Below are 12,110 nucleotides of genomic sequence, written 5' to 3'. Positions count from 1 at the left end.
GAGGACAAATTAGTCATTTTGCAAGAATGCTAAAGTTTTCCTTTGGAATCGGGCCATTTTGGCCACAAAATTTAGCATAAAAAAAGAGGTGGGTTTTCTTATCAAATCTTTTCTTTTCTCTTGAAAAAAAAACTCAAGAATAGATTTTTTTGGTTTTTCTTTTCCTTTCTTCCCCTTTCTATTAGAAAAAAACTCAAGAATGATACCTTAATATCCTCCAGGATCATACAAAAACATAACACATGATAAGTACATGTCAATTATTATCGACAAAGGCTAACATCTGACAAGAACGCCTGGCACGATTTAACCTAACCTAATACTATTATCAAGCCTTTCGAGCGACAAAATAAGAGCTTGGGTCACCAAATCACCTTCACCATGAGCCTTAAGCGAAACATAAAGCTGTTGGACAAGAGCCAAATCGGGTAACGGAATGCCCATTTGCTCACATTCCCTTAGACAAACCTCTAAGGTCCGTTTGGTTCACAGAATTTAATAGAATATGATGGAATTGGAATTAAATTCCATTATGTGTTTAGTTGTTCAAAGATGCAAGAATCTCATTCCGTTAGAATGAGGGAAGGAATTTCATTCTTAATAAAATAAAAAAAATAAAAGAAAAAAAGTTCGATCGAATTTCATTCCTTTAGATTTCAATTTCTTGGTGACGACGACGTCGAGTTGACGGCAAAGAAAGACTGGGCATTCAGGCGAGCCGCCTGGATTTCATTTCATTCCTTCTAAAAAAAATTCTCATTTTAACAAAATGTTCGACATAAAAACCAGCTTCAAACTCCCTCTTGAATATCCTTTGACCACCTTAGACCCCAGCCGCCCCCTTTGCCCAAACCAAATTAAATTAGAAACCCTTTATCCATATCATATTCACCCATCACCAAATTAGGTCAAAATGAACAGGAAGAAAAAGTTTTGTTCGGAGGATCCGTGCATGTGTATGCATATTTTAACCCAAGACCATCCAAATTTGGGTGTCGTTCTTGTTAGATTGGCCGATGCTAAACAAACCACATAATTACGGTCCCCGAAAATATGATATCCGACTTAGAACATTTGAAGCTGATAGCGGCTGACAGGGGATGACTGCTATTTCATATCTTGCTAGTCGACCATCTTCTTGTGGTAAACCTTTTTAAGCATGAGATTAAGCCGTTAAGAATAAGAATCTACAGAGATAGACCAATGTTTCAAACTTTCCCGAAAGTGCCATTTTCAAAACTAGAAGAGTTTGATATTGTATCGCCTTACCCAGGTGATCGACTTCTCATTAAGTATGCCTTTTATTCAGGGAATACCATTTATTACTACTTGTATGATTCTTCTCTTGGTCCTAGGGCTAGATAGAGTTTTCATGTAGCCACAAGTCCAGTCGATAATGTCGGTCTTTGTTTCGTCCTTCATTTTGAATAGTTGTAGCTTTTCCAATGTCTTAGAGCCTTGATTCCTACCAATCTTACCCCTCATCAACAGCATATATCCCCCTCCCCCTCTGCATACCACAGGGTCTGTAAATTCGAGTGGGGTGGTAGAAAGTTTCACATTATGATAAAGTGTTCTATTGTAGGCTTCAAGGAAGATGTAGCTTTCTCGAGAAACGTCTACTAGAGAGTCAACCATATATGTTTTCTCTCCATACTTAGCAATATCTTGTTTAAGTAGATGTAGACACGATTCTCCCAACGCGTTGCCCAATAAAAGTTGAGTACAAGAGTCCATGAATGTACACCAAGACGAGTTGCTGTGGCACAATGTGTCACTTTGTTTAGCCACATGAAAATCTAGTCCATGAAGTTGGAAAGACACATTTTGAAGCCAATGTTCATCAAGGCTATATTGTTAAGTTTTTTATTAAAGGGAAAAGAAAGCACTGGAGAGTAAAAAAAAATAAACTGTATTGTTAAGTTTTTTTAAGAAGAGGGAGGACAAGATTAAGAAGGAAAAAAAATGGTATAGAAAGGAAATGAAAAGAGAGGAGAAATAGATAAAGTCGTAGTTATTTTTCCTTCAAGATTTTTCCTCTCATTTTTGAGATGATTAGAAAGGAAAAATTCCTCTCCCTTTTCCTTTCCTTTTCATCCTTAAGTTAACTAAACAATATAGTACGAATGTATATACGTGATGAAATTCATTCCAATCGGCATCAATGCTAGCCATGCCAATCTTCCAAATGCGGGTAAACCGGTCAACAGGGACCACATGCAGGAGAACGCCAACAGAGAAGCCATCAGTGCCCACACTAAAACTGTTAGTCCAATTGACATGTAAATGATCAGTTGGGTATAAATCCGTAACATCAAGTTCATTTCGGAACTGGATGTTAGTTGCTCCAACAAGCTCGCATAATCTTTGTTGGTTGTTAATATTTGCGGTCATGGCACTGTTAGTGAAGTTGATTGCCCCTTGCCCCTTAATGCGTATTTGTTCAATGAGGTTATAGAGAGTACGAAGGTGTTAGTTGATACTGATGGTGTTGGCTATAGAATTATTCATGTGATTATCCTTCGTTATCGAAAGGTTGTGTATTGTGAGTATAGATCGGCGACTTCTGAATGGGTAATTGATCTAGCCCTACTTATTGCCAACTTGGACCCTCATGATCCACGGGGTATAATCATGATGAGAGATCCGTGTGATGGATTTTTGGTCTCGTTTTTGGGTGAACAGGGGCGTGAAATAATTGAGACCCTTTTCTTACTCTTTCTAAAAAAAATGTCAAATGGAAGATTACTTAGTTTCTCATCCATTTTCTAACTCTTTTTTTTCTTTTCAAACTGGTGGACGGTAAATTGGGTGAATTTGAGTTAATTTAATTAATATTTAAAAATCTGAGTGAATTTTGAGAGAGAATGAATTAGGATTCTTATTTTTATCAAATTTTTTGTAAACAAAATGAAAACCTTATTTTCACTCTTTTCTTCTAGAAGGATGTAAATGTATTTTTTTTATTATTATTATTGTTAATATATAAAGCATTTGAAAATAGTTTTAAATTCAAACACTCTACAAATATATAAAGATGAATATTATATTTAATTATTATATTATACTATCATTCCCTCTAATTAAAATGTCGGAAGTTAATCGGAATCCTAATCGGAGGCGGAATCGAAAGCACGTCGGAGAATCGGTGGCTCTGATACCAATTGATACGATAGAACTCATATTATAGAAGATAAGAAGAATCAGAAAGAATAAGAGGAAGAAGTAGATTTATCATCAAACATAACTGATTGTTATTCATATGTATATTGTGTATTTATACAAATATACAATACACAACCGACTTATTGTAACAAAATTACACTTAGCACCCTTCAACTATTAGATTTTAGCTAATCTATACTAACTATCATTTTATACGTATCACTAAACCCCAACAATACTCCGGTTTGGGGGAAATCAACATCAAACTTGTGCACAAACAACCAAGCAGAGGTATCGTACATGTTCTTGTTGTAAATTTTTTGAAAAAATGGATTGTCGACTTCCATTTTGACGGTTTTGTTAGTATTTTCAGACGAGTAGTCTCAGGTGCCTTGAGTTTGGTGACGATGTTTTTAAAAATGTCGAATGGAACATTACTTAGTCTCTCATCCATTTTCGTTCTTTTTTTTTTCTTTTCAAACAGTTGGACGGTAAATTGGGTGAATTTGGGTTAATTTGGCTTATATTTGAAAATCTGAGTGAATTTTGAGAGAGAGGGAATTAGGGTTTTTATTTTTATCAACTTTTTTGTAATCAAAATGAAAACCTTATTTTCACTATTTTCTTCTAGAAGGATGTAGATGTGTTTTATTTTTATTTATTATTGTTAACATATAAAGCATTTGAAAATACTTTGAAATTCAAACATTCTACAAATATATAAAGATGACTATTATATTACTTATTATATTATACTATCTAATTAAGATGGATAATGTTTTACGTTTTAAATATTTTATTTGCTTTTAATATGTAAATGATTTGGTCGCATGATACATCTTTACTTTATTTTAGTACTATATAAAAGCTATCTACTCTTTGTTTTTAAAAATCGTTTTACAAAAATTAGTTTGAAAATGACCTAATCAAACTTAATGAACCCACTCTTTTGAGAGAATCATATAAATTTACTTAATTTACTGTTAATGAATTAATTTACACTTTTAACATTTATTTCTAATTTGCATCACAAGTCATTGACTTTTAAAATATCTCTACAGCATCTTTACATCAATTACATTTACACTAATCTACACCACTCGACGGCGTCATCACCACCAATAGTCGTCGCCACTACCAACACCAGACATTGGTAATCTATTGACACCCTACAATTACTCTACGAAAAAATAAATCATACAAAATTACATCTTATACTTCTTCATAAAGATTTCATGCTATTAGTTAAATATGTCTGTTGTCTTTATGTAATCCGTTAATTTACATTTACTTTATCAAGATTTATTAATTTTACATTAATTATCTACTTTATTTTTAATATACTTATTATTACAGTATATACTTAACATTAATTACCTTAACATCAATTATTTACCAACACCATTATTTACAATACGCGATAGTTGATACCAACACCATTACCACTAATCGCGTGAATATACCCCTCTAGTTAATGTTAATCATTATTCATTTTGTGTTATTCACGAGGTCACATCTATCACCAAACATTTTTGAATCAAACAATTGTCTGTTACAACAAATTAACAAGCCTCTCACATGTGACATGCCTATAATCTAGTCACTCGTCATTACATACACTAAAAAATTACGAAATCTTCTCGTGGAACAACAAATGGAACCCACATAAGGCTTGAAAGCTTGATCTTGATTCTTGAATGACCATAGGATGTGGTTTGCAGTAAAGTTTTACTATGGGTATAATTTTGATAAAGTGGAAGAACAGAAATGGAAACTACATTTAAACCCTCAAACCAAACACACGCTTAGTTTGAATACACCAGTGAGGTTTTACGATGGGTTTGGCAAAGCTCCATTTTTGTGAGTTTTAATGCCTTATTCCCATCTTTATAAACCAAATAGCACCTATAGCGTTTATACCTATTACTATATTTTCAAAAACCCAACACACCCTTAGTTTGAATACCTTTCAATTATGATATTCACATTTGAAAAGGATACATAATCAAGTTATGATGTTTCATTTTGCATACTTTACATGACATATGGGCATGCAAGTTGTACACTATATATAGGTGAAGTATGCATAATTTGAGCGAGAAACAATTTACACGGAACACGTAGAGTATAGAATAACATGCATTCGGGAAAACGTATCTTATAAGAAAACACTAGCAATGCTTCGTTAATCGTTATATTGATATCAAGTCTGACCAAGTAGGATAAATCCTTGTGTAACAAACAAAACATAAGGCCAAAAAGTGTCTGGAGACTAGATTTAGAAATATTGGATTCAAATGTGCATATGCATGTGTAATATAATAACAATTTATGTCGTTATGGGCTACCAGTTATGTAAAGATACTGCAGAAATGAAATTAGAGAACGAGAGAAGCTGTGGCTTCCAGTACCTATTCATTATCTTGCTTGACAGGCACTACTGCTGGTAACTCTATATAGTCAAAATCATCAGTTATCCCTACCTGGATACCACAAAAAGTAGACCCATGTAAGAACCATACATTTCTGGTTTCTCATAAATTATTAGTGCATAGGTTTTGTTTGTTTAGAGATATGCAATTAAATTCAAAACTATTTCGGTAAGCATAAGCATTTTCATGCAGCCCCTCTTCCAATTTTCCTAACAAGAGAACACATAGATGTTGGTGACATTTGAAGGTGGCATTGAAACCTGATTACTAATGAATTAGTCAGCTCGAGTAGTGTCCTATCGCTAAATAGACAAATGACCAAACGGGTAGAATAAAATCTAGTGAGCAAACAGGTGAAATAAAAATAGCTCTGAAATCCGCCCAAGGTGACTTTTATTGCATTATAACTGAAACCCTCTCTATGACACTGATTATTTATGAAAAGGTACAAAGAAATTGGACAAATGCATGCTCTGGTTCAACCCAACTCAAAAAATCTGCTCTGTACCCATTCCGGAATTGCCTAATTAACCCAAAAACATGACCACACCATTCTGTCAACCTCTAAAGAGGTCCAAATATCTGGTCCGAAATCCAAATAGACTTCAATACATATTTATTTGCTGCATATATATATACACACACACATATGTGTGTGTGTGTTCTTTTACAGTCACAGGGTGGTGTGTAGAAATAAGAATGATATTAAATGAGTTAGAAAGAAGCAAATTCATTGGTTCAAAGAAATTACGATTCACATTTACCTCATTGTACAAGTGTTCAAGCTGTTCTTTGGCCTGAGGAAAATTGTTTGAACACCACTGCCGCAATGTAAATATATTATCTGCAAAATATTAGCATGGTGCAGTAAGAAATAACTGAGGTGAAAGTGTGGAACTAGAGCTTTCTGTGTGGGAGATCAAACCTGTCCATCTGTTCGCTGCTTCATAGGCAACTTTTATTGCTTCCTCTGGAATCGGTAAAAGATATCTCAGTATGTTTGTACAAATTTACTAATTTCATGGCAGAGGAATTTTGGCTCATCTACTTATCAACAGAGTTGAGCAGGTCAAATAATGGAGACGGGGAATATGAGTTATATTTCCTCTTAGATCGTTTTAACTCATGTTTAGATGAATACTGTAATGATAATGCTTTTAATATCAGAAGACTTAAATATAATGATATCTTTTAAGTGCAGGAAAAAGAGTCTTTGCAGCCAAACCTGATCCCACCCATTTCGACTCTAAAAATGACATGTTTCAACTGTAATCGTGTTGACCGGTTGACCCAGCCCACCCAGGAACCCATCTTGCCAACTCTTGTATTTGAAGTCAAATCCTCAAAGAAAAAGGTGCTTTACACCATAAAAAATACTAATATAAGTGAAGAAAAAAAAAGAGCATGTGTCATTTAATTACTCATTGCTTCGAATGTAGCTGGATCATTGTCTGCATATTGTCCCATTTCTTTCTGCAATTCAAATTATAACCGTGTCACTATATTTAAAGTTATCTAGTGATTAAGATTCGGAGACAATGAGAAGTGACCCTACTTTCAGATCACTATACTTTTGTTCAATTGCTTTAAGCTCACTCATTGCCTCTTCTCGTGCATCCTGAAAAATGATAAGTTAGAAAGCGGCTATAGAAAAGATACATAATAACTTGTTTCTACTCGTGGAACAATGACATTAAATTATCACCGACTCACCGAATCCTCTCTGCCCTTCTTTAGGGAATCACATTGTTCCACAAGCTCTACATGCCGCTTCTTGCTGCTTTGAAGCTCTGACTCAAGTTTCTTCGTAACATTTCTCAGCTGTTGAGCAAAAATGCATCATGCATGTATAAAAAAAATCATCCACAATGATGATTAGCAAAAATATGATTTAATACTATAGTATAGCCACAAAAAACTTATAATTTATCTTGAAGTGAAATCTTACTCTACCTGATTCCCAGCACAGCTAGGAAGACTCCAAAAGTAAACCTGAAAGTATGTTTATGAGCTATTACTTGAAGCATTGGACTAAAAAGGAATTACAAAAATTCTGCATCACAATGCAACTGTTGACAATAGATGAATCAGAATTAATATGCATGAGGTGTTATTTTCACTTTTTATTTCATGACCCATTCCACAAAAGAAACATGTTGCAGATTAGTAACCTATTTACAGATATTCTTACCGAGGTTCCAATCTTGTCTTTTGAGACTAAGTCATCATCCACTAGACTTTGGACAACATCTTTGACAGATTGGCTAATGACGCCTTTTTTGGGACCCAACTTTTCAAGTTCCTTAAGCTGACATTGATACACCAAATGCATATGTTAACATGAGTTTAACACATAATACCAAAAATTTGATCACAGCTTGGATGGTGCAGGATAAAAAATTTAACTGCCGTGCACTTTTGAAAGCATTAGCATGCATACAAACAGAACTTACTGAAGCAATCGATCACATCAGACTATATCAATGAACTCAAATCTATAATAGGGAAACCTTTACTTTCTATGCGGCTAACTTGTAATGACAGTAAGAGCCTAAGAGGGCAAGTAGAAATCTCCCTACCCGAATCGCTAATGACTGTACAGTATTAACCGTCCCGTCGGAACTGATATCTAACAGAATATCACTAACTAGAGAATATATAAAAAAAAAAGTTCAAGGGAGCAGTGGCGATTATACAAGACAGATACTATACATAGTTTTCTACATAACCTGATCGACTTAAAACGTATTTATTTACCCACTTTAATTATCAAAGGCTTGTGTTAGGATTTTTGCCAGTTGAAATAACTGACTCCATTGTTACATCGAAAATCACTGTAAAAACCTCTAGGAATACCAGTAAAACCCTTTTCATGTCTTCCTAGGGCTTATCTTTTAAACACCAAAAACTTAACCACAACGAAAACTAATAAACAACTGCTTCGAATTATTTTCAAATTCTTAAAATTGAAGCTACTTTTTCTTCCAAGCGCTAGACCAACATTAGGTTGTATGATAACCATCGCCCGCTAAAAAGCACACTACAGATCAAGCTAGACCAACATTAGGTTGTATGATAACCATCGCCCGCTAAAAAGCACACTACAGATCAAGCTTGCTAGTCAGGACAGCCTATGGCTAATGTCAATAGTATTAACAGTGAAAAAAAATATATAAGCATCGTCTAACTTTCTCATCAATTAACTTTGTATTATAAAAGGGAAATGCCAAATACGCAACTCTAGCACTTGAGCAGATAACAGAAACAATAATGTATCTAAATTTTACGTGATACTCTATTGTCTACTTACAAGGTAAAAATCTTGAGAGTCGTAAAAGATTTGAAGCATCTTCTCCCGTTTCTCTTCCAATGACAAACCTCTTTTCTTCGACTACACCAACATGAGAAGAAAATAAACTTGATATATACAGACAATAAGTAAGCTTAATTAAAACCATGATAAAAGGAGGAATAAAAAACTTAATTGCCATCATTAGCAGCAGACTATCATACATTACGGTCCACAAACAATACAGTATATATGATTCACAGCAGCTGAAAATCAGATCAGCCAAACTCTGCAATTACTCTATTCAACATACCGAATTAGTTCATTTGCTTGCATAAAAGTTCATCTAGAGAAAGCATATATTCACACCAAAAAGGGTAGGAAACAATCCTGAAGTAATTGGACTAAATGCATAAGATGTATCCAATTTCACACGTTTTACTATTTTGTGCGTCCAACTATGAACCTTGGTATTGGTACCTATCAGCCTTTCAACTATTTTCATTGTAAACGGAAATACCAATTACCGAATCAAGAGGTAAACGGAAACATACAATAACAATATTTCACATTTCAACACATACAATAGCAAGTTTAGAAACTGGATACAAACAATAACATTATGTAACAAGTTGGATACATTTATATGCACTTAGCCCTTTCACTAATTTCATTACGTTTTCGGAGATAAATACAAACTAACAAGTGAATACAAACACAAACACACATACATCTGAATTTATTCTAACAGTAGTTATTCACACAACAAAAATTAGAGCGAGAGATAAACCAGCTACTCCGTTGATTGACACATCATTTGCATATATTATAAAGTACGGAAAAATTAGGGCATCATATGTTTGGGTAAATGGGTTAATCCGCATATCAGAAATTGAAAAAATAATATAAAATACTCGTAATATTATCTAGTTACAAAACTATAAGAGTGACATATAGATCAATTACTTGTTAACAATTTTACAAATAAATATCATATATACATATACAGTAGATGAGACATACCATGGTGAATTTAGATGTTTCAGCTGCGGGGAAAAATGAACTGTAGTAGGTGAGAGAGAGCGAGTGATATGTGTGAAGTGAAATTTTTTGTGTCCAGTAATGTGTGAATGCACGAATATCCAACTCTTTTTTTCCCCCAAATTGCTGCATTCAAATATTCAATCTGGCGGAAATAATGAAAATAAACACTACTTATAGCCACAAGATATGAGCCATAAATAAAAGAGTTTGACAAGCAATCCATTGTCGTCCAGCGGTTAGGATATCTGGCTTTCACCCAGGAGACCCGGGTTCGATTCCCGGCAATGGAACTCTTTTTTACTTTGCGTTTTTTTTTGCTAAAACAACTTTTTTAGAAAAAAAAAAAATTTACTAACGAGTTTGATGTTTTAGCTTTTTTAAAATATATAAGGTAACTAAGTTGTTGACAATAGATGATCCTTTTTGTTGAAATCACATATTTTTGTTGATAAACTTACATAACTTGTATGGAAATGAGCCACATCTTAAATGTATACTCCTTTATAAAGATTATCAACCCCTTAAAAATAAAAAGTATTACACAATTGTTACATACGAAAGTATGAAATTGCTTTTAATAAAAACCCCATATGGAAAGTGTTATTAGAGATTACAAATTTCACTCTTAATGAATTAATTTATACTCTAAACCCTTATCTTGCTGATTTATATTCTAGGTCCTTATCTTAAAAAATATTCCCACTATTATCTTTACATCAACTTATACTACTCGACATCAATTGTCAATGTTATCACCACCTATCACCAACACCACTAAACCGTTGTCGCCATTACCGTCGCCACTAAACTGTATTGCGCGGGTACTATGCTCGTCTTAATTTATACATATTAATATATTATTATTATTATTATTATAAAAACATCACTTATATTAGAAATTGATAGAGTTTGCAAGAAATTAGTGGGAAGCCGAGGTACTATCTAGGTGCTCATTCCTTTAGCTATAGCAAAACTAACTCTACTAAATATATGTGCGGCAGCACGCGCACCAATGTCTTGAGTCGTTGAGAACCTTCGAACTCGCTTTAGTAAAGTCACTGCATCCTTTTCAAGTTCTCCAAATGATGAAAAAGAGAAGGGCAAAAACCCATATCCAATACCCGCACACTTAGCCGCATACTTGACACGTTTACGTTGGGCCGCTTCTTTCACTGCACGGCCATACACAAAGTCAGCCATACCAGTCTGTGTCAAGGGAGAAGACCCTGTCAAATCGACGCATACATCAAGTCCCTCGTCCTATGAGTAAAACAATATATCAGCTGGACGTAAAGGGTTGTCTCTTTCTCCCGTAAGCCCAATATCAACTTCTTTACGAGTTGAAATCCCAAACCGATAACAAATGTCAATTAAGGTGTCATGCACCACGTTATGCCGATGCTTAATATATGGGAAATTATTATTAGTATTATTATTATTATTATTATTATTATATGGGAAAAGTGAGTATGGGGTTATCCCCCATCTAAGCTTAGATGAGAACCCCTTACATACAAATATTTTAATATGTATAAATTAAGAAGAATATTGCTATGATCATATGTGATCGACTTGCATACATGTGATCATAGCAATATTCGTGCACATGTGATCAATAATCCAAATCTCCACATAATTGTATAACGGATGATAATCCATGTCCCACACAATCATAAACTTCAAAATTACACATAATTTATTCAGAAAATGATCAAAAAACAATTTTCATGTAAATAACAATCATCGGTTGGGCTTGATTTGAAAAGTTGTCAAAAGTTATCGCAAAAAAAAGGGTTCTCAAAATAACTTTATCATATATACATATATATATCATAGCGTTAACTCATTTATCTCACTTCAACTTATAGCTTTAATATTATTTATGTAAATTACAAATATGTTTTTTCATATTAAAAAAAATGTTATTTTGTACTAATAAAAATCATCATAAAAAATCATCGGATGTGTACAAAAAATGTATTTACCCCATTACTACATAATTAGATCAAAGATAATAATTCTTTTAATTAAAATTATTTTGTTTTTGAATCGTCAATCGATATTCGACATTATAGGATACCTTATCATACAATAGTGAAACTTTGAACGTATTTTATACTACATATATAGATCATGATCCGTGAAGCGATTAAACCCATAAAATTGTAACTTCAGGGAGT

General features: G+C 33.7%; 1 protein-coding gene and 1 non-coding gene across 2 annotated transcripts; one reads left to right on the top strand and one right to left on the bottom strand.

Annotated features, from left to right (window-relative positions):
• Nucleotides 1–5,414: 5,414 nt before the first annotated feature.
• Nucleotides 5,415–10,055, bottom strand: LOC122598269 (meiotic nuclear division protein 1 homolog). The gene is made up of 10 exons (XM_043770866.1): nt 9,910–10,055; nt 8,908–8,988; nt 7,789–7,905; nt 7,551–7,589; nt 7,311–7,418; nt 7,153–7,215; nt 7,019–7,070; nt 6,523–6,567; nt 6,362–6,441; nt 5,415–5,648 (listed from the first exon to the last, which is right to left on the bottom strand). Exons 1-10 carry the CDS (start codon nt 9,910–9,912, stop codon nt 5,577–5,579), a joined length of 660 nt encoding a protein of 219 aa, XP_043626801.1. The 5' UTR covers nt 9,913–10,055; the 3' UTR covers nt 5,415–5,576.
• Nucleotides 10,056–10,148: 93 nt separating this feature from the next.
• TRNAE-UUC lies at nt 10,149–10,220 on the top strand. Its single transcript has one exon. It is a non-coding gene; the product is annotated as a tRNA-Glu (tRNA).
• Nucleotides 10,221–12,110: the final 1,890 nt, after the last annotated feature.

The sequence above is a fragment of the Erigeron canadensis genome, chromosome 4 (genome assembly GCF_010389155.1).
Source record: "Erigeron canadensis isolate Cc75 chromosome 4, C_canadensis_v1, whole genome shotgun sequence".
Classification (NCBI taxonomy): Eukaryota; Viridiplantae; Streptophyta; class Magnoliopsida; order Asterales; family Asteraceae; genus Erigeron; species Erigeron canadensis.
The sequence above is the reverse complement of the archived record's forward strand: the minus strand, read 5'-3'. Positions and strand labels throughout refer to the sequence as shown.

What these genes read in the sequence shown, in the direction of transcription:
- LOC122598269 (XM_043770866.1), bottom strand. An exon ending in ACTCTCAAGATTTTTACCTT is followed by an intron (nt 7,906 to 8,907) that starts GTAAGTAGACAA and finishes TATCAATGTCAG; the next exon opens with CTTAAGGAACTTGAAAAGTT. An exon ending in AAGACAAGATTGGAACCTCG is followed by an intron (nt 7,590 to 7,788) that starts GTAAGAATATCT and finishes ACATACTTTCAG; the next exon opens with GTTTACTTTTGGAGTCTTCC.